Genomic DNA, 19,963 nt, shown 5'->3' with positions numbered 1-19,963 from the left:
GCTCGGAGCCGTTGTTGAATAAAATCGAGTAATATATGATGCAATAAACATGCGGGGAGAAGGACTGTTCTGCATCTTGCAGCGTCTTGCGCCGCTGTCAAAGCAGAGCAACACCTAAATTAAAACTCTGTTAGTCGATCTTGAGCCCTTTTTTTTATACCAGCCTCGTCGTATACGGCTTCCTCGATACCCTCCTCATTGCCTCTGCCTCTGTCTCTGCCTGCCCTTTGCCTCTGTCTACCCTCTTGTCCGCTGCCGACTGCCTCTTGCATCAGGTCGTCTTTATGCTCTGCTCGCCTACTGCTCTGCTAGGTCTGCTGCCCTTCTCAGTCTGGGTGTCGAGCGTGTGGCCGGCGTCCATATACGTTGCCCTCACGGTAGAAGGTACGGTCACGACGAAGCCCGAGCCCGTCGGATTCTACGTTCACGCTCCGGTATTTAAGCGCTGCCGGTCGCTGTTCTGTCCCTGCCGCCTCTGCTCTTGTCTTGCCTGCAAGTCTATCTGCCTGCCGCCTGTCCTCCCATATCCGCGTAAGTATATCGTCCTTCTTTTTGTTTTCATTGCTGTGGTGGCTCTGTCTTCTCTACTCGACCCCATTCGTCGTCCCCTCTACAGCAGTATCCACTCTGTTGGCCGCTGCCCGGGTTTGTTCCCTTCGCTTGTCCTTCTTCTCGCCGACCCTTGCTTCTCTCTCAATCCAATCTCCTGTCTCTCGTCTGCCACTTTTCTGCATTCTCTGCCTCTTCTGCCTCGTCTTCCTTCTCCTTCATCCTCTCTGACTTCCGCACGTCTCTTGTTTCATGCGTACGATCGATTTCGTCTTTTCCGAGCATATCCGCACGGCCGCGTCTATATTTTTCATTTGTGCCCGCACCCGCGCCACATGCGCCTGCATTGTTCCCCATCGTCGTCGCCTCTGCCCCACTTCGTTTTCGAACCCGTCTTATCTTCTCCCCTCCCCCTCCCCCCTCCCACTTTGGACTGAAAGCTCTTCCGTCTCTTCATTACTCTATATCCTTTGTATAGAATCACTATGCTCGCAAATATCCATTTTCACTCCTCTCCTCTACATTGCACCACACTACGGACCACCACACGCTAACAGTTTACACCTATCTGCATCTTGCTAACATTCTCGTCCCAGTCTGTTGTCATGGTCGGCAGCACTCCCACCGCCGATGCAGACTCTGATCCTCCGCTGCCAGCTCCATCCTCAGCCATTCCACCGGAGTCAGCGCTAGCGGCAGAGAATCAACGTCAATCTACGCGCTCTGCAGGCCGTTCTCTACGCGACAACTCGCTTTCGCCGGCATCCTCGTCCTCCTCGTCCTCCCCCATTCCCATACCCTCGACCTCGGCAACTGCTCCAGAAGAGCCCGTCAATCAGACACTCGACAATGAGGACAGCAACAGCAGCGGCAGCTTGTCTTCTACTGCGGAGCCGTACACCTACGAATTGACTTTTGTACTGCCTTCGCACCAAGCACAAGCCACCGCCGGCATGCTCGCAGATCCACTCATCATCCGTATCCGTCGCTTCTCAGATTCTGAGGTTTTTCCTGCCGAGAACACAAGTCCCCAGTCAAGTACCAGCGCCACGCAAAGCAGTCCCTCTGAAGATTCCATAAATGACGGACCTCTTCTCGTTCAACTCTCGCTATTCCCAGAGTTTGATCCGAGCGCCAGCGAACGACGACCTCTAGCGCTTTGTCCGTCCTCAATGCAAGGCGCTCTTGTCCGCTCTCCTGAAGTTTACACAGATATCGGTTTGGCATCTTCGCCTCATCCTGCTTTGCATCCCTCGCGCTTGTTTGCAATCTTCTCCGACGTCAGGGTTCTCACTCCCGGTCACTACACTCTGGCTGCCATCCTGCTTCGTGGTGTCATGCCCCTCCCACAGGCAACCTCGGGTTCCATAGCCACCGCTTCCGCCCCTCCAGTTGTGGCTCAGCCTGGACGTGAAATAGCTAGTGTATATATCCCACTCTCTATCGAGGGTGATGAAGTTAACAATCATGACGCAGCGGCACCCGAGCGGGAGAATGAGTCTCGGCTGAGCCAAGTTGAGATGTCGGTTTTGATGCATTTCAGGAATCAAGGCGCAGATGTTTAATTTATTTTTATATTTATTTTTTTTCCTTGAAACTGGATTATTTTGTTTATTTTGTATAATATTTGTTATATATTGCTTCTTCGACAAGTTGGCTCAAGTTAGATGTACATATAGGTTTGTATTTTTTGAGGGATGATTATGGGAATTTAGATTTAAGGCTCGTTTGTAAGATACCATGTACCTCTGATAAGTTTCATTTGTACACTTATAGATTAAAGAAGTATATTTTGTAAGACAACAATATTGATTAAGTAAGAGAGCGATAAAGCCCGTTGAGGTTCGCGTGAATTGTACGCTAAAATGACATTTTGTTCGCACACGTCGACTCATTTCTGATAGCCAACCAAAACCAAAAACCCGCCTTTTGCCATCAACGTTACTAGTTCATAGTTTCACATAGAAACTAAGTTAAATGTAACTCTGAATCGAACTGGCCTCTACTACTTTTATTGAATTCTAGCTTAAAGTATGTAAAGTTAAAATACTTCTGCATTAAATATGCAGCACGTTGTACGCAGCGCATAGACGAAACTTTAACCCCAAAGAAAAAGCACAGGCACTCATCCGCGTACTAACTTTTCCATTTAATTATATCCTGTTGATCGTAGCTCATCTTTACTATATAATTTAATTCCAGTATATCTAGAGTTGGCGTTTGGAGCATGATATCGGATAACAAGAAAATTTTTTTTACAAAAGATCGCTTGCAAATGTTATTTGAAAACAAGGTTAATCCACAAAAAAGAATGTTCATAACCAAAGACACACACAGGCACATTACACCCGCTTATGCAAATTATAGACAACACAGTAGAACCTACACCGGATCGTGGTTGTAGCATCAGTACCCGCTTTTAGTACAGATGCAACGAGTGTCGCCGACGTTACCAAATTAAAAGCAACGAGAAGGATAACAGACTTGGAGTCTTCTTTATTTGACTTTGATCTTTTCAATTTTTTGCTTTGCCTCCACCCACGTCTCAAGATTCTTACGCGCCCATACAATATGACACTTTGCATATGCAATCTTTGATAAAATTGATATCAGTTAGTATCTTGCATCGATGCGCATTTTTAGGGGGAGAAAAAATCTCACCATGATCCTTCGCAAGTCCTGTTCTTTTGCCTTCTCATATCGGGCAAGATCTGCCTTCACAGACTCAGATGCTTGTTTCAAATCTGACTCCGCGACACTTAACGCCTGCTCAAACTATATATTATAAAGAAAAGATTAGTAACACTTTTGAAAACATGAATTGACTCAAAACCCACAATCTGTATCTCCTCTCTCGTCTTGCCAATATTATTCCTTCTCGTAGTCTCAGGATCGACGTCTACTATTCCGTGAATAGCATCGCTGAGTTTCCCAATTCCCGGAAACTTGAACCCCTTGCCGCGCTTCGCAAGCCGCAGAGGTGAGAGCATAGATGAATCTGCGTGTGTTGGCGGGAATGCCTCTTCGTCAATCGCGGACTGGATAGTCATCGTGCTACTCAACTCGTCGGCAGTAATGGTCTCTTCGTTGTCGGTCGGCTCGTCCACCGCTGCCGCGTACTCATCAGTTACTGGAGCATTATCAATCTGCTCAACGCTGATAGGCGAGTCCGGAACACTTATGATCGCATTGGATGGCTCGGGTATTAAGTCGCGATGTAGCAAGTAATCATTAATGCGCTGCGACTCCATTTCGGTGCGCTCGAGTCCAGACAAAACATCGCGCTTTAGTATAAGAGAGTTCAGCGTCATCTCATGCTGTAGGGCCTTCTGGTGCCGGTACTTTAACACCGCTCGTACAACAGCTGCAAACTGCGCAGATTCACCAAGGGGCTCAGTAAACGAAGACAAAAGCGATGTAATCAGTTCTTCGGTCGCAATGTAGGTACCATCGACAGCTTGCCCAACACCCTCAATAGCAGTCGCAAGCGATCCGGCCTCATCCAAACTCCACGCATTATACCGTGCGCCCAACTCCGCCAATGCAGCCGCGATATCGCCGTGGCGCCGCATGAGTCGCTTGTCTACTTTCTCGATCCCGTGCGACATGATGATTTCGTATTCTTTAGCATTCAGCTCCGCCTGCATAAACTCCAGCTCGTCGCCGTCGTGTAACCGTGCTGATGAGGCAGGTACGGGGAGGTATGCGTGTGCTGGAGTCGGGGCAGCTGTATTAAGCGGCGGTGCTCGAAGAACGTATTTTGGAATTAGCGTCAACGGAGGCGAATTCAGGACTTCAATCTACAGAACATCATCAGCATGGAATTCACCAGCAGCTTATACAGGCATCAAACTCACCCAGCTGACGTTTGGATCTAAAAATTTCTGGAAAACTGCGTGCTCTCTAATCTGCTTCATTGCGCGGCACCTATTCAGAAACACCGCAAGCATTCGTCGTCGATGATCGATAATGCGTAGATCTTCCTTGGCTCTAGTGGGCTTTGCCGCATAATCCGCTATCATCACAAAAGTCAGCACAGTCTTGTTAATCTCGTTTGAAAAATGATAAAGACGCCTTACACATTGAATGTTTTTCTGGAATTGGGGGTACGATCAGAGTCGGAAATAAGCGTGTAAGAGCATTTCGTAGACTCTCAAACTCTGAATACCGACGACGAGTACTTAAATCCTATAATAAGTCAATCAGTATCTATCCAGTCTTTCTCTTCATATGACAATCAAAGAAATCGTACTCCTGTTCGAATAGTATACGCGATATACCCGCCTCCACTACCTTCATGATTCTTGCCAGCATCAACAATCAAAATCTCAAGATTAGGATTTTCAGTCAGCAACTGCTCAACTCTCGAAGAATACACATTTTTCGTAGGCAACTTTTTCGCGGGGTCATCATCGCCGTACGAAGATGTGTCATAGCTGTCACGGAAACTAGGAAACGAAATGCCACTTGCAGTCGAGCTCGTCAATTGTGGCACCGCAACAGCTTCACCATCAGAGTCGACAACAACGGCAAAGTGGTCTGTCGTCTGCAGGTCATCTGTCGTTAGATCATCGGCGCCAGCGAATGGATTATTGTCCTCGTCCGACATATTCTAGTCGATTAAACTAGCACAGAGATCAGCAGTGTAGTTATTATTTTCAACTATATCTGTCCCGTCAACTTAGTAACTGTGCAAGATAAAATCAAATACAAGCAGATGTCAATCTCCGCAAATATGCAAACTAGCAATAATCCAGAGAGTTGTGCTCGCGGTACACGTACGATGACGACGCAGTTGAAGTGGTTGACCTGGCTGCATGACACTTAACACCGTATAAGCAGCACTACTTGGCAGATAATGCCAATAGCCACGTCTGAGCATCACGAATTTACTGCTGACAGACTTGTCTACATTGATTTACATTTACGTCTCAGTAGCGGCAAACGCATGCTACAGCAGGTATGAATGACAATAGCGGACCGCAAAATTGAGAGTTGAGCAGACGAAATGTCGAAGAAGGTTGCAGGTCTCGATATGTCATTTTAAAGAGTGCAGATCCATGACACTTTAATTTCCTTACACTCGTTTTTAAAACACGAGAATTATATGACTAAATCTTCGTAAAATAATGCAATTGTAGATAATTAAAATGGAAAAAAAATCAGGTCGAAAAAGCCAAGCCGGTTCCCATTGTCCACGTATCTTCTTTATACCTTTGTCGAATCTTAATCAGAGTAGGTACCAATCACTGGACGCAACAAGGCTTAAACATGAATAGACGCCGTTTGTATAACTAATATAACTCTTTAATCGGCCTTCTTTCCCTGTATTGCGCAAAAAGATGACGCGTTAGCTCTGAAGTTATATGATTTTTCTTATTCACGAACACATACAATAACCATTCTGCCGAGGTAGTAGAAGGAGTATCCAAGACCACCCCAGAAGGCAATCCAGTAGGGAACAACGTAGAGCGAGCTTCTTGGGTGCTAGAAAGAAAATACAATTAGATCGCGTTCGTTATAATTCACATGTTCTGTTCTTGACTGGCACGGTGAGTGCTCCCGCAGTATTCTCCAGCAAGTTTTCCAAATCAAAGCAAAATCCAAAATAATGACAATGATAATAATGAAATGATGGATAACTTACTCTCATCCAGAGCTCTCTGTGCATCGGGTTGGTCTGGTAGTAGACTTGCTTGCGAATGATAGGGTGAATCTGCATTGTCGATAATTAGAAAATTTCTCAAACATAACAAAAAAAGCAGTATTGAATTAGTAGATTCTTCGAAACGTACCATTGTTTTGAGTGTGTGTTCGACAAAGACAAAACGTGAAGAGGAGAGAAGAGATGTTCAGACGCTCAAAATTCGAGATGCAAACCTGCTTTTCGGAAGAAAGGGTACGGTGCTTTACTATGGCACTCGGCCGTACTATATGATCCGTGTGGGCTGAGGGCTCTGCAATGGCCAATCATAACAGGCAGGATTGAAGCATGAGTATATCTCAGAATTTTTAGCGTAATATATGTCATGTGTTTTTACTATTCCGAAAGGGGTTAGAACTTTGGGCCAGGGTCACGCTACAGGTAAGAAGAGCTCGGCAAAAATTCGTTACCCAACTCTCACGCGACTGTCTTTCTCCAGCCTTCCGAGGTTCGCACTACTTCAACTGGACTATATCTCCGTTGTCTACTACTTCACCTACCGTATTGTGTGTGCTTGCAGCAGATCGACTTTGTGAATCCCAGATTGTACATTGTGTACCCACCTCGGCCGCGATCCGACGATATATACAACACACTCTCCGCTCTAATATCAGACATTCGTTTGTCCCCACCCCTCCGCCCGCGACCATTCTGAATCGCTACCACTTGCTAGTTTCTTCATCTCGCTTCATATTTATGTTTTTGGTTCTTGTATAGCCTTGTCACAATGTCTTTTCAGTTTGACTGGCCGTTCTCGACGGAAGACAACTTTTACCCCAGAGTCACTTCTCTTTTGACCGAGGCGCTGAACAAAGGCACTAAGCCGCCCATTATCGTCGACGATATCGTTGTCAAAGACCTCAACTTCGGAACGAAGGTATGCTGATTCTATTTTATATGCTTTCTGCTTTGAAAATGCGTGAGAGAAACAATTGCTGACTTTAGCGTGGTTACATTTAGCCACCTGAGCTTGAGATCCTAGAGATTGGTGACCTGGCTGATGACCGATTTCGCGGTGTCTTCAAATTAACTTACAACGGAAATGCTTTTATGACTTTGCAAACGCTCATCGAGGTTAGTGTTTCAATTAGCAATTACCTGGTTTGCCACAAACCGAATCTGTATTCTAACCTGTTATTCTCCAGGCGAACCCTTTAAACATTTACTCTCATCTCACTCCTTCATTCACAAATCCCAAATTTCTTGCTGCAAGCTCTTCTCTCAAAATTCCTCTCACAATCACATTATCCGACATCAAGCTTTCCGGCATCGTCATTTTAGTTTTTTCGAAAGCAAAAGGTGCCACATTAGTGTTCCGTAACGATCCTCTTGAATCAATCAAGACCTCTTCCACATTCGACTCTATTCCGACTATTGCACGCCTTATCCAGTCTCAGATCGAGAATCAGCTGCGACTTCTCTTCCGCGAAGAGATTCCCGCCATCATCTACAAGCTGAGTCAGCGCTGGACACCGAACGGAAATGCGGCAGTTGCTACAAATGCGACATTGAACAGTGAGAAGGATGCAAAGAACGGAGGGTTACCATCGTCTCCTCGCGTGAAGCCTGTTACGTTAGCTGAAGTGAATCCTGATCTGCCGTCGCTGAGTCCCACGAACATGGTTCAGTTGAACTTGCTTGGCCAGGCTCAGCAGACTCTGAGTCTTCATACCCCTGCTATCTCTGATGCTGTTTGTCGCTCAATGGTCGAACGCCACAAAGAGCAAGAGGATGAAAAGGATGATGATGATCTGTCTAGCATAATTATTCGCTCACGACGAAGCGTCAAAAATGGTAAAGTAAGACGGCACCGTAAGGTGTTCAACCTTCGGAGGGCAGAGTCAAAGCCCGAATCTTCTGCTGCACCGACTTATTCGGAGGATATCAAAGGAGATTTGATGAGTGACCAGCACGTATCTGCTCAGCCGCCTCCTCTCAAGATCTAAACTGCTACAATTTGGTTTTTCTACTTCTTTACGGGTCGGACGACGGCTAGTTGTCTGATTTCGCCAGCATTACTTTTGGCCATTACTCGTATAGTTGTTATAGCTGAAAGACGCTATAAAAGTTAATGCTGTCGACTTTGTGGGCCTTGGCGCATTGCGTTGCGCCTCTTCTTTATTACGGGATACATTCTGGTTTGGGAATATATAGGAGTTTTTATTAAAATTATATCGTTTGTATACAGTCAATGACTTCGCTTTGACTTGCAAAGTTTTATGAGTTTGCTCTCGTTTGCTTGAGAGAATGTGTTTTTGCTGAATCGAATTGAATGATGGACCTTTTAAGCTTTGTGTTTGTTTTGTCTCTTTCTCCTTTTATTTTTCTGATTTATAGTCATTCTTTTGTTGTGATTTTTATTTGGTTGCTTCGGGATTCATTTTCATGTCACTGTACTACTGTTATCATTCTCCCTTCATCATAGTTATTGGTGTGGAATATATACATTTGATGAGTAAATCGATCTTATTTAAGGCGTTTCGTAACTAATATTGAAAATAACCAAAAAATATGAAAACAGATGAGTATTACAGAGCCCTCTCATAAGCATATATATACAAAAAAATTGGTGATGATGGGGTGTCATTTTTGTATGCTAACCCCTAGATCGGATGTCTTATAGCAACGCATATTGCAAGATTGATAGCACGCAGTGTACTCTTTAAGGCAAGAAAAATAATAATTTAGAAACCCTTTGGATTGACTCTGATTGTTTTTCTTGTCCACTTCTGAACACCTATAAAGTCGAAGAGAATAGAGGTTAATTGAGAAATTTGAAGACATAAAGTCCAACCCAGTGACAGTGACTTACGATGTAAACCAATTCGATATCCTTTCTCCTGTCTACTAAAAGTCGTATATTTATCCCTTGGCAACATCTCCGATTCAAGCGGTACCTCGGCTTTTAACCTGTCGAGAAGCTTCGAGGTCATGCCCTTTGACTTTAAGCCTTCGTCAACTGTGGCTATGACTTGGTCTACTGCCTTTAAACGGCGACGTTGTCTATATTTTTGGTTAGGCGACATGCGCCATGGGATTTTCCTGTTGACATAGAAAAATAGAAACGCGTTAGAATCGAAGTCGGTTTGAGCAACGAGGTATACTTACCACAGCAGACCACCAAGAAGAACATTAGAAGGCTTGAAAGGTCCAAACATTTTGATTATAATCAATATATACGTATATATGTATATATATATATATATGAAATTAACGGTTTTCCGGACCGAACACAAGAAATAAGTCTGCTGGTTGTAGCGTACAAATCGGGTTTTCTAGTCCTTCAAATAAATCGTCTCCGCGAAAAGATAATCTCGCTGTAAAAAGTGAGCCAGATTATCTCACCTTTCTTTTCTTTTGCCAAATAAAAGGTAAAAGAGTAACACTTGAAAGTCTGATGCTATCGCTTAATGTATTTACTCTGTTATGTATTACTTAAGAGTCTTCTGCGTGCAATTGAACCATGGTGAACAACTTCACACGACTACCCAAAAAAAATCCCGACTTGAAAAGTTTAAAGTTTTTAATCTCACTCGTGCACCAGCACAGAAATCCGGATCATCTGTACAACTAAAATCTTTCGAAAGCTGAACTCTACATCCTTTTTATTATCTAGAGATTCACAATGGTTCAAAATAAGCGTTTTTTCGCCTATTCAAAATTACAAAAATATATACAGAAACCCAAGCACCAAAAACGAAAGCTTAAATCTGCATGCTTGCATGTTGCGTTACAACTCTGAGCTCTGCCGACTAAAACTACTTTTATACATCCTCTACTCAATAGCGACCACTAAATTCCAAAATACAAAGGAATCATGCAGACTCCTGGCCTTAAAGATATAGCAGAACAGCATCATCTCCAGGGTGCCAAATAGATAAAACAGACTAAAGAGACCAAACGCAATAAAGTAACGCCGAAATAAACACAACTGTAGCCACTTAGATATTTTGTTAAATAGGCGAGGAAACAGGTTGTACGTTGTGGGATCGTCATAGCATATCGCTTTGGTATACAACTCACCGTTTTAGAGAACCAGCAACATGCTCTTCCCATATTATGCGATGCGAAAAACTCAGTCGGTCAGGATTATCAACTGATTTTATTTTCTGCAGTTTGTGTTCCTCGTCCTCACCAATATCACCAGCAGACATGCCCATTCCACCATCGATATCCTCCAAATCTCTAGAAGAGCGTCGAACGCTGCTTGACATAGGGGTGCCTATCTCAATCGGAAGTGAAGAGCCATATGCTGATCCGCTAACATTGTCAGTGTCAGGCAAGACTCCAAGGTCATCATCATACGAAGAACTATTCGAATCCGCGTTCGCGCCATGCGGAATGGGTACAGACAGTGTTGCATTGGATTGAAACGGAATATCGTCATCCATCTGGAACGGATCCGTGACGGGTGATCGGTTAGGGGTATGCAGCGATACTGAATGGCCCACCCAGCCAGACTGTGGCGTTGAGATTGTTTTACGGTTAGACTCCGATGATGCAAATGCTGAGTGAAACTGGTCCGTGAATGATGGCGTACGACTTCCGAGCTGCACTTTGAATGTCGGCTCGGTAAAAGACGCGGCGGTATGAGAGCCAAGTGACTCGTCTAGAGCAAACACATCATCATAGTCAAAAGTGCTTTCGCGATGAATTTGCTCGGCAGAAGGTGTTTGTGGTGTAGCAGTCGGTTGAAGCTGTAATGGTTGGCGAGTAACTGAACTCCGTCTTGTGCCACCAGAATACGGAAGAGCGGCAGGGTCGGGAAATCCATTTGCTACACTGACAGCTGGACTTTGAACCGAAGGCAATGAAGCTACTTCTGTATCTCCGAACATATTCTTATCGCTGCTACCAGAAAACGAGACCGAAGCATAGGTGGTATCAGTATTTGCGCGACTTGCATCCTCAATCAGTTCCTCTTGCGCATCTTTAGCCATCTCATTTGTCATACTCAAAGAAGACATTTGCGAAGGTAGCTGGAAATACTGCACGTCTGTATCATCGTCGGATGCCGCCTCAACTGGTAGCATAAGATCAGAATCTGGCCGCACTGGTGGAATTTCGTCATTGAGCATAAACATAACTTTTTTCTTTTCTCCATTTCGCTGCCGTTTGCTACTTCCTTTCATACTACTTCGCATTGTCGACGCAGATCTATTCAAACGTTTCGTTCCTGCGCTAACGGAAGCAGCGTTGTCAAGAGTGGCAGATTCAGCCTGTCGCTTTTGCTGCAAATAAGCGCCCACAACTTCATTTCTGTAGCTCTCAAACTCTCGCTGCTTGAACTCCTGGAAAGCTTTTATTTCTCGTTGAATCTTCTCTAATCGCGCATCTACTTGGCGTTGAAGTGATTTTGGCAGATCAGCCTCATCGATGTCAACAGGCGCAATATTGAAGTTTGAGCTGTCCAAGTCCATGCCCGCTACAGCGGCAGTAAAGCCCATCTGTAGTCACTGAAGAGAGTTGATGAATACAATGATATGTTTGCCGCACTGAGAACTGTAAATTATGCTAATTAGTATATGCCGGAAATAGAATATATACGCCGAGTGAGCCCAGTGAAATGCCGAGTGTCACGAATCATTGCGAATCGTTACTGACTCGGCATGTTACGGTAGGACTGATCTCTGATCTCTTGACATTATGGTCTTCCAAAAGAAAATGCATTAGAGTACATACAAGACTAGGAGATATCGCTCAATTACCGTACTGCGAGCTGGGCAGCAAAAGTACGATAAATTTACTCCAATGTTATCACCAAGACGCTACTTCTCAAAACCCACCCCGGAAGCCGCTAATCCAAAAATTGATACTAAATATTTGCCGCCGGAAAATATAAGCAGTCAAATCCTAAGGAATATAGGCAAGGTAAAGGCAGAGCAGTGATGGAGGAAGGTGACGACTGGCGGGCTCAAGAAGAGCTGAAAACAGCAGGCTTCGCGATATTGACCCGGACGAACACACAAGTTGACCCGGCTCCTTCTGGGCGCGGAGTGCCGGTTTAAACTTCGCTGCGATTTTTCTGTACATTAAAGTGTTAACTAAGCTAATTTGTTGCTGTGTATTATTCTATGTAGTCTATGCTATATTTATATATATCAAGTTCTTACAGAGATCGCGCTGCAGCTTGTTCAAGTCTTGGCTTCAGTGATGCTGATATCATAGCACCTTACAAAAGAACTAGCACAGTTCACTGCTAACGCAGAGCCAGACATTACGGGTAATCACAATCAGTTCTACTTTCTAAAAAGTATTCTGCATTCTCTGCTCTCATTATCTTTCGTCTTTCGTCTTTTGCCGTGGCCTCGAGCCGGGTCAATCACATGAAAAATTGAAAGACCGCGACTCACTCCTCGTGACTCATATCTCAATATCGTATCTGTTTTTCCAAGCCAGCTATAACTCTCTTGCGGGTATTTCAACGCGTACATGCTATAAATGACAAACGGTAAAGATCTGAAAGACACTGAGAGTAGCAGATAGATACTGCATCAAGTCCAGGTTTGATATTGTCGGTCCACCAAAACTGATCTCATTTAACAAGCTACAGCGCTCGGCTACGCCCATTCATCACGTGAATCTACTCAAATTGGCTGTTCATCATCAGAAACAGCCTCGACTTCTTTAACACAGCAACGGCAGATAGATACACATCAATCTCAGAGAAGCGATCCTTGCATTCATTCTGCGAGTGGATATATTCATGTGCACTATATCTTCTGACCTGAATGCTGCTGCATCGCTATCTAGAGAGCACTGACGCGGAACTACGCGTAGATATCCTTCTGCTCTCGTTCTAATATAAAAACCAAATAAGAAGAGCAAAAATGGCTGAACGACAACTTACCGATGAGGCTGAAGCATTCTATATTGCGGTATACGAGACAGTTCAGCGTATACCTATCGGCAGAGTCACGACATATGGTATTTTTCGTTCATTGTCATTTATTACAGATTTAACAATTGTACGCACTAATATACTACTCAGGTCATATAGCCAAATTGATTGAAGCTCCACAAAATTCACGACAAGTCGGAGCTGCACTGAAATATCTTCGAAATGCGGTCCTGACTGCTCTGACTGCGACAGAGGAAGTCCATGAAGATCCAGATCCACATAATAACCCCGCGGACCAGGACGACAAAGCAAACGGTCTGCTGCTATTCAACAACGAAACTGTTCCCTGGTGGCGTGTTATTTCTTCTGATGGGAAAATCGCCTTCCGCGCCAGAGGCGGCATGGATTTGCAAGGAGAGCGGTTAGCTGCCGAAGGTATCGAAGTAAGAATGGATGGCAACCGACGACCGCGATTGATTAGCTTGCGTGAATATGGCTGGTTTCCACCAGCTCAAGATTCCGATTCTGACTAAACACAGGCTTGTCAGAACTGCGATCTGGCCTTTGGCAATGGGTGATAGCTGCTTCTATAGCTGGAAGGCAGACGAGGTGGCTTTTCCATGAACATCATCTGCTGATATCGCGTTGCGTCGGGATGTGCAAAGATCGGTGGGTACCTTTCATGCCGCACACTAGCTCTTGGATAAGACTGATACGAAGGGGTCATATAATCTGATGATAGGGAGCTATTGCTGCGAGAAGACAGCGAACGTAATGAATCAATGGAGCTGTATAGGCGTCGAGCCGAAGAGTGATCATAGTGAATAGTATACTCAGATCGCGGACCGGCTGGATGAGCCCTACGGGGATAATCTTTTTCTGGACTCTTAGATTTATCCCGGTGATATACGTGTAGCGGTGGCGTCGGGGTGGGAAGAGCATCACTGGAATGCCAACCACCTTTTTCAGGAGTTCTGTGACTCCTGTGCTCCAATTCCAATATAGATACAGGTTCGGGCACTTCTCGGGCTACCTTATATATCGATTGCGCATCTGGGTACGGCCGTGACGGCGTTGGTTTCCTGCTTACTATAAGAGGCAGCTGATCTGCTCCTCTGATACCAGGCAGATCATCCCCAAAGTTGTCGTCTATAATCGAATTTCTCAAACGTAATTTCTCAAGTTCTAAGCGAGCATCCTCAAGTTCTTGAAATGCATCCGGAGAATATGAAAAAGGATCACTGTCCGATGTCCAAATCTGCACACTCTTATCGTCCAAGTCATCTTCAAAAGACATCTTGCTGCTGGTGATGAATTCTGATGGCGACGTGGGCCGATATATGTTTCCGTACAATCTCTCACGAGCCTCGATTTGCGAAACCGTATCATCTATGTCAATTGAATTTTTCTGCCCTCTAAAACATGCACCCAATTTTTGGGCCATGAAGCCAAGTTGTCTTTTTGCATCCTCGTTCTGCTCTACCCACGTCTTATCGCCCTTGCGACGAGCTCCGCTTCGGATTAGAATATATCCAAACACTGTGAATGCAGTTGCTAAGAGCGCAAACACAACAATTGCTCCCTTGGGAAATCCCTTGGCTCCTGAAATATGTGGCACCACGTATGATGTAGATTGGACAATTGTAGGTGTGAATGTGGCAGTTGGAGTGTCAGTCGCTTCGTTCGCATCGTCAGCAATAGCTCGACTGACCCGAATATGATAGGCTTTTTCAATGTTCATTTAAACAAGTCGGCATGCTAGTATGGATGATTTGGCGAATAAGCTATGATGAAGATGAACCTTTAGGTGTAAGCGAATGCAGATTGTTGTGATTTCCTAAACTGGCATTATGTTGACATTCAAGCTACGACGGCAAATTTACCATGACAACCAATAGTTTATTATAACAATTTGTGGCATTAACGTTGAAATATGCAAACTAGCTAGTATAAAGGACTGATGATTGCAGGTGTACTTGGAGAACCCTGGTGTTAGAATCGCCTCCATCTACCCATGGCCCGGGATCAGTCGCGAAGCAGCGCAAAACAAGCTTAGTTTTACCAACAGCTTCTACGAATTATAATGGGTGCAATGTATTCTCAGAAGAGAACCTGTAGCGGGATCAATTCGTGAAACGCGTGGTGAATATGAGGCTGTTGCTAGGCGATGCAATTTCAGCGGAACTCTCCGTGCCACACTTCAGGGCTCAAGATTTGTTGACCTTCCATATACCACAGTGCAACATCTTGTTTCTGATGTCAGAAGTTCTGTTCCGCCACTAATTAGATACCTCAAATCTAGAAACTCTGCAATTCTCTGGCTCTTTTTGACGCATATACTGTACTGTGGTGGCTGAAGTCTGTTGTTTCACTTCTAAATCTGTCGCTCATCGGTTTGCGTTTGGTCTACCCTGGGTTTGTTCATATAATACCTACCGAACGATGAGCCCTTCGCGCTGTAACTCGTTTAAATTACAGCGGTAATGATGTTTTCTGCCAGAAGATATTGGAATAATTGGGTCTATCCCACCCCCGATGCAGACTACTCGTCTCCACCGCCAACTTTTGCTGAATCGCAGAATCGTCCTAGGCTCAGCGTGGTCCTTCCTACCTATCATCCAGTTCGCTGGTCTGACTTACATCCGCGTGGAGATGCTCGTGTTCCTCCGCCAAATTTTCCTGATGGGTCAGGTCTGCCTCCTTATTTAGGGCCGAGAGATCGCCTGTCTCTTGTGTGGGTTAATAGATGGACAATCATTTGTATACTGGTTTTAGCAAAATTGGTTCTTTCATCAGATTCTCTCAAAAATTCTTTAGATTCAGCTAGAAGTGAAACAATGACTGCTTGCGGCAAAGCTGAAGTTTCAGGTAGCGATCTTATCTCAATGCCTTATTACATATCAACAGGAGCGAATGAGCTCGTTGGTTCCGGAGTGGAGTTGGCGGTTGCTGCTCTAGTTGATGCCCTTGATTTGATGATTTATGCTGTCGAAGAAATTGTTGTTTTTGCTATTGACGTAGCGACATCAACGTATACTTGTCTATTAACAATGGCTATTACGGGAGCAGCTGAAAATGTTTTGAATGCAACCTCTTCCATAGTGTCATTTGTTAACAATACTGCAATTTCCTTCAACTCTGACGTCGAAAATGTTGTTGATACATTTAATAGTGCTCTCTCTAGTTTGGAAGATACTATCAAGTCCGTGTCTGACTTTTTCACTGGTGATAATTCTACGGACATTCCATCACTATCGATTCCAACTTTCGAAATCTCAATCTCCACTTCAATCAACTCCAAGCTGGCTGAGCTGAGATCAGACTTGCCTACATTCACTGAAGTACAAAATGTGACGGATAACGCGATTAGATACCCATTTAATAAAATCAGAGTAAGTTTTGCTCTTTGCCACTCCCTACTGTAGCTCTATCAGCTAATGACCAGTTTAGTCTATGATAAATTCTTCATATTCAAATTACTCTTTCGACAGGTCTGTGCTTCCGGTACCTGGTAAAGACAAGATGAGTTTTTGCCAAGACGATGATTCTATCAATAGTGTGTTTGATAGCTTGAACTCATTGGTGAAAGCGACAACAAAAACCGCTGCAGTTGTGCTTATTATTCTCGCTCTTTTGTCTATGATACCAATGGGATACATGGACTTAATTGGGTGGAGATCATTGCGGAAACGCGTATTCACTCTGACTCGAGCTTTGCAACGCACAGATAAGAACCTGGATCCAATCGATAGTTTCCAGACTGCAACTAGTCCATGGGTACATTATTTTGGTATTTTCATAACTCGGCCCATTCGGTCAGTGCGAAATCAATCTATCATCCGATGGCTTATCGCTTACATCACGTACCCTTCTTCTCTAGTTGTTTTGAGCCTGGCAGTCGCAAGTGTTGCCAGCGCCATTATTCAGTCCAGCATCCTTTCTAAGCTTGAAGCTCAATCTCCAGCTTTGGCGTTATCGGTTGGTAATCTGGTAAATACGGTCGTGTCTACCGTGCAAGATAAAGGTGACGAGTGGGCAAATGGCACAAACGACGCGTTGGCACTCACAGAGACTGATATTAATGACAATCTATTCGAGTGGGTCCTGGACGCCACTAGCAGCGTCAACAATACTCTCAATACTTTTGTCGACGAGATGATGTCTACTCTGAATGACGTATTTGGAGATACCCCATTATACGATCCGATTGTAGACGTCTTAAACTGTCTTTTGTTGCTCAAGATCAAAGGAGTCCAGTCGGGATTGACATGGGCACACGATAACGCTCATATAACTCTCCCGCGCGTGAATGAGACTTTAATAACTGATTCTTTATTATCCATTGATTCCAATAATTCTTCAAACTCTTCAAATTCCACAGATGTTACTGATGCTGCCATCTCAGATCTGATGAACGATACAAGCAGCACAGTTTTAGCGGCTTTGCAGCGCGCCGAGTCAGCTTATCGGTCCGGCATCAATCTTGAGTTTTATTTCGCAGGTGCATTATTTGCGGTATGGGTAATCATTGTGCTCATTGGCATTGGTTGTGTTGCGTCGGTGAAATATCAAGAATACAAGCAACGTAAAATGCGAATAGCTCAGGAGAGGCAGCGCGATCTGTTACTGACAAATCCAAATATTACACTTGATGCGACAAATTTTCAGCATTTGATGGTCCGGCCTCGTCCGGTTAATATTAACGAATGCGTCGGCCCACGTTCAGCTACAAATGCCGGACCAAATCTAGAACAACCTGGTCCAACATTCAGACGGAGAAGCGTGGGCGCTGATAGTTCAAGCTCAGCGTCAGAAGACGAAATCTTCTATGCTGATGAGAAGGGCCTTGATAAGAGGTAGCTATGCATAGCATTTTGTTTGGTGTAGCTCAATATTTAGTACTATTTCTTCCTTAAATATCTAACTATTGCCAATCAAGAATACACACATTGCAATGAATATTGAAAAACTCATCTTATTGAACTGATGCACACTAAAATAAAAGCAATTGCAACAATAGACAAAAGAAAAATGCTCTCCATGAAAAGATAGGCAAGAGATACAGAAACCTAGAGGAAACGACAAAATAAAGAAAAGAAGAAAACGGCTAAACTATCAAGAATACTAAATACATGTAATAAGAATACAGTTACAGAATGAAAAACACAACAATCTGCACACAATAAACATCAAAATCAAAATAGATTTTCAAACTCCGACAAAAGAAAAAGGTCTCCGGAAAGAAGTAAACTACATCTTCAATCTGAACGGACTCACGAATAGAAACTGTAATATCTCTTGATAAACTTACTGGACACTGTTTCGCTCAGCCAATGCACAAAACTCAAAAATCAATCTTCATCTATATTATCCCTTTTTTTCAACAGTTACAAGCAGCCTCGTTTGCGTTCTTTTGGCTGGCATCGATATTCACGTCAATCACTATAATTAAAATTAGCATCGTTCAACTTTTGTACTCATTACATCACTTACTCTGAGCCTGATTCGCATCCTCCATGGAATTCTCCATTCCGGGAAGTGCTTGAGCGATTCTTCTGAACAGAGTCTTGACGTTATGCCCTGCCTTTGCACTTGTCTCAATAAACATGACCTTGACCTCCTTTGCTTTCTTCTCACCGTCTTCACTAGTAACTTGACGCTTGTCGTTCAAATCAGTTTTGTTTCCAACTAAAACAATAATGACATCGTTTCCTCGCTCAGCTCGGACATCGTCTATCCATTTCGATGTGTTGATAAAAGAATTACGGTCTATGATTAATTAGCACAAAACAGAGTCGTAAACCATCGGTTAGGAGAAACATACTGGTGACGTCGTATACTACTACAGCGACAGTAGAGTCCCGAATATATGAAGGAATTAGACTCCGAAAGCGCTCTTGACCAGCTGTATCCCATAGCTAATTCCATGTTAATCTCGCTGTCACTATTGTTCAGCTTGATAAAGCTGTACTTACTTGTAATCTGACGGTACGGTCTTCTAGGTACATGGTCTAGTAAAATTAGTATATTCAAGTAATTCTGTGCCTGAAATCTGTAACCGGCTTTACCTTTGACAGAAAGTCGATACCGATAGTCGCCTGAAGATATGGCAGTTAGCTAAGACCATGTAGACTAAAACCACAGTTTGTGCGTACCGCATATTGAGAGTCAAACGAGTCGTACATAAACCGCGTTATTAATGATGTCTTTCCGACTATATTTTATATATCAGCATAAATATCAACCGTCACAAGACTCAGATATAATCAAAATATCCATACCACTTTGTTCGCCCAAGAAGACCAGTCTAGATAAACAGGTCAGTGAGAGTTTATAGCAACCGCTCCATAAAAAAATTGAATGTTCGAAGAGAGCATTGGACTAAAAAAATATAGCCAGAAGTAGCTGCCAGTTACAAAGCTTCATGAATAACAACACCCATTGAGAACAGAGGCGCAGTAATCCCATTCCAGCTTGCAACAATCACACGTAACATAAAAGAAATTAATGGAGACTAGTCATGCAAAACAGTAAGAACGACGTACTTGTACTTCTTCATAGGATTTGAAAATGCCTGAGTATTCGCCATGTTGGTTTATGGACGCGTAGTCTGTAGCTGATCAGTTTAGAGTCGATTCTTGGCTGAAGCTGAGTGTATGCCGTTCGCGGTGCAATGGCAGCCGACGTCAAATGGATCAAGTCTCAGAAATTCTGAAAATAGAGAAAATTCAATAACCAAGCAACGAGCTGATAGCTATTAGGTGGCTATCGTTAGTTGTAGATAATGATAAATAGCGGTAAGTTACGGATCCACTTGGGAAAGTCTCGCTCGACCAGGCCAAGTCCTGTCTCCGTCGTGCTTAGCCACA

The 19,963-nt window shown here is 43.9% G+C and overlaps 10 protein-coding genes across 10 annotated transcripts; 4 read left to right on the top strand and 6 right to left on the bottom strand.

Annotated features, from left to right (window-relative positions):
- The first annotated feature begins 1,070 nt into the window (after positions 1-1,070).
- On the top strand, positions 1,071-2,604 carry V2V93DRAFT_196805 (uncharacterized protein). Its single transcript, XM_066906988.1, has one exon. It carries the CDS (start codon positions 1,155-1,157, stop codon positions 2,112-2,114), a length of 960 nt encoding a protein of 319 aa, XP_066766582.1. The 5' UTR covers positions 1,071-1,154; the 3' UTR covers positions 2,115-2,604.
- Position 2,605: 1 nt separating this feature from the next.
- V2V93DRAFT_196527 (uncharacterized protein) lies at positions 2,606-5,407 on the bottom strand. The gene is made up of 6 exons (XM_066906986.1): positions 4,802-5,407; positions 4,629-4,737; positions 4,407-4,564; positions 3,387-4,349; positions 3,211-3,324; positions 2,606-3,141 (listed from the first exon to the last, which is right to left on the bottom strand). Exons 1-6 carry the CDS (start codon positions 5,156-5,158, stop codon positions 3,046-3,048), a joined length of 1,797 nt encoding a protein of 598 aa, XP_066766581.1. The 5' UTR covers positions 5,159-5,407; the 3' UTR covers positions 2,606-3,045.
- Positions 5,408-5,506: 99 nt separating this feature from the next.
- V2V93DRAFT_367716 (uncharacterized protein) lies at positions 5,507-6,475 on the bottom strand. The gene is made up of 4 exons (XM_066909641.1): positions 6,345-6,475; positions 6,197-6,265; positions 5,944-6,036; positions 5,507-5,874 (listed from the first exon to the last, which is right to left on the bottom strand). Exons 1-4 carry the CDS (start codon positions 6,345-6,347, stop codon positions 5,857-5,859), a joined length of 183 nt encoding a protein of 60 aa, XP_066766580.1. The 5' UTR covers positions 6,348-6,475; the 3' UTR covers positions 5,507-5,856.
- Positions 6,476-6,693: 218 nt separating this feature from the next.
- V2V93DRAFT_197036 (uncharacterized protein) lies at positions 6,694-8,568 on the top strand. The gene is made up of 3 exons (XM_066906990.1): positions 6,694-7,130; positions 7,214-7,327; positions 7,399-8,568. The coding sequence occupies exons 1-3, from the start codon at positions 6,981-6,983 to the stop codon at positions 8,197-8,199; spliced, it is 1,065 nt and encodes a 354-aa protein (XP_066766579.1). The 5' UTR covers positions 6,694-6,980; the 3' UTR covers positions 8,200-8,568.
- A 92-nt stretch (positions 8,569-8,660) lies between these two features.
- Positions 8,661-9,858, bottom strand: V2V93DRAFT_367713 (mitochondrial 54S ribosomal protein mL60). Its single transcript, XM_066909640.1, has 3 exons — positions 9,362-9,858; positions 9,066-9,295; positions 8,661-8,990 (listed from the first exon to the last, which is right to left on the bottom strand). The coding sequence occupies exons 1-3, from the start codon at positions 9,409-9,411 to the stop codon at positions 8,938-8,940; spliced, it is 333 nt and encodes a 110-aa protein (XP_066766578.1). The 5' UTR covers positions 9,412-9,858; the 3' UTR covers positions 8,661-8,937.
- V2V93DRAFT_367711 (uncharacterized protein) lies at positions 9,832-12,192 on the bottom strand. The gene has a single exon (XM_066909639.1). The coding sequence runs from the start codon at positions 11,698-11,700 to the stop codon at positions 10,273-10,275; it is 1,428 nt and encodes a 475-aa protein (XP_066766577.1). The 5' UTR covers positions 11,701-12,192; the 3' UTR covers positions 9,832-10,272.
- A 718-nt stretch (positions 12,193-12,910) lies between these two features.
- V2V93DRAFT_196022 (Alkyltransferase-like protein 1) lies at positions 12,911-13,674 on the top strand. Its single transcript, XM_066906985.1, has 2 exons — positions 12,911-13,180; positions 13,245-13,674. Exons 1-2 carry the CDS (start codon positions 13,084-13,086, stop codon positions 13,625-13,627), a joined length of 480 nt encoding a protein of 159 aa, XP_066766576.1. The 5' UTR covers positions 12,911-13,083; the 3' UTR covers positions 13,628-13,674.
- Positions 13,675-13,681: 7 nt separating this feature from the next.
- Positions 13,682-14,835, bottom strand: V2V93DRAFT_385611 (uncharacterized protein; the record flags this gene model as incomplete). The annotated part of the gene is made up of 2 exons (XM_066912243.1): positions 13,682-13,725; positions 13,788-14,835. The coding sequence occupies 2 exons, from the start codon at positions 14,833-14,835 to the stop codon at positions 13,682-13,684; spliced, it is 1,092 nt and encodes a 363-aa protein (XP_066766575.1).
- Positions 14,836-15,206: 371 nt separating this feature from the next.
- Positions 15,207-18,191, top strand: V2V93DRAFT_195566 (uncharacterized protein). Its single transcript, XM_066906983.1, has 2 exons — positions 15,207-16,486; positions 16,545-18,191. Exons 1-2 carry the CDS (start codon positions 15,578-15,580, stop codon positions 17,952-17,954), a joined length of 2,319 nt encoding a protein of 772 aa, XP_066766574.1. The 5' UTR covers positions 15,207-15,577; the 3' UTR covers positions 17,955-18,191.
- Positions 18,192-18,474: 283 nt separating this feature from the next.
- V2V93DRAFT_322774 (ras family-domain-containing protein) lies at positions 18,475-19,683 on the bottom strand (the record flags this gene model as incomplete). The annotated part of the gene is made up of 8 exons (XM_066907419.1): positions 18,475-18,536; positions 18,588-18,863; positions 18,919-19,012; positions 19,070-19,105; positions 19,163-19,192; positions 19,250-19,308; positions 19,376-19,401; positions 19,640-19,683. The coding sequence occupies 8 exons, from the start codon at positions 19,681-19,683 to the stop codon at positions 18,475-18,477; spliced, it is 627 nt and encodes a 208-aa protein (XP_066766573.1).
- Positions 19,684-19,963: the final 280 nt, after the last annotated feature.

Source organism: Kockiozyma suomiensis (assembly GCF_038497685.1).
Source record: "Kockiozyma suomiensis strain NRRL Y-17356 unplaced genomic scaffold V2V93scaffold_5, whole genome shotgun sequence".
In the NCBI taxonomy this organism is placed as follows: Eukaryota; Fungi; Ascomycota; class Lipomycetes; order Lipomycetales; family Lipomycetaceae; genus Kockiozyma; species Kockiozyma suomiensis.
The sequence above is the reverse complement of the archived record's forward strand: the minus strand, read 5'-3'. Positions and strand labels throughout refer to the sequence as shown.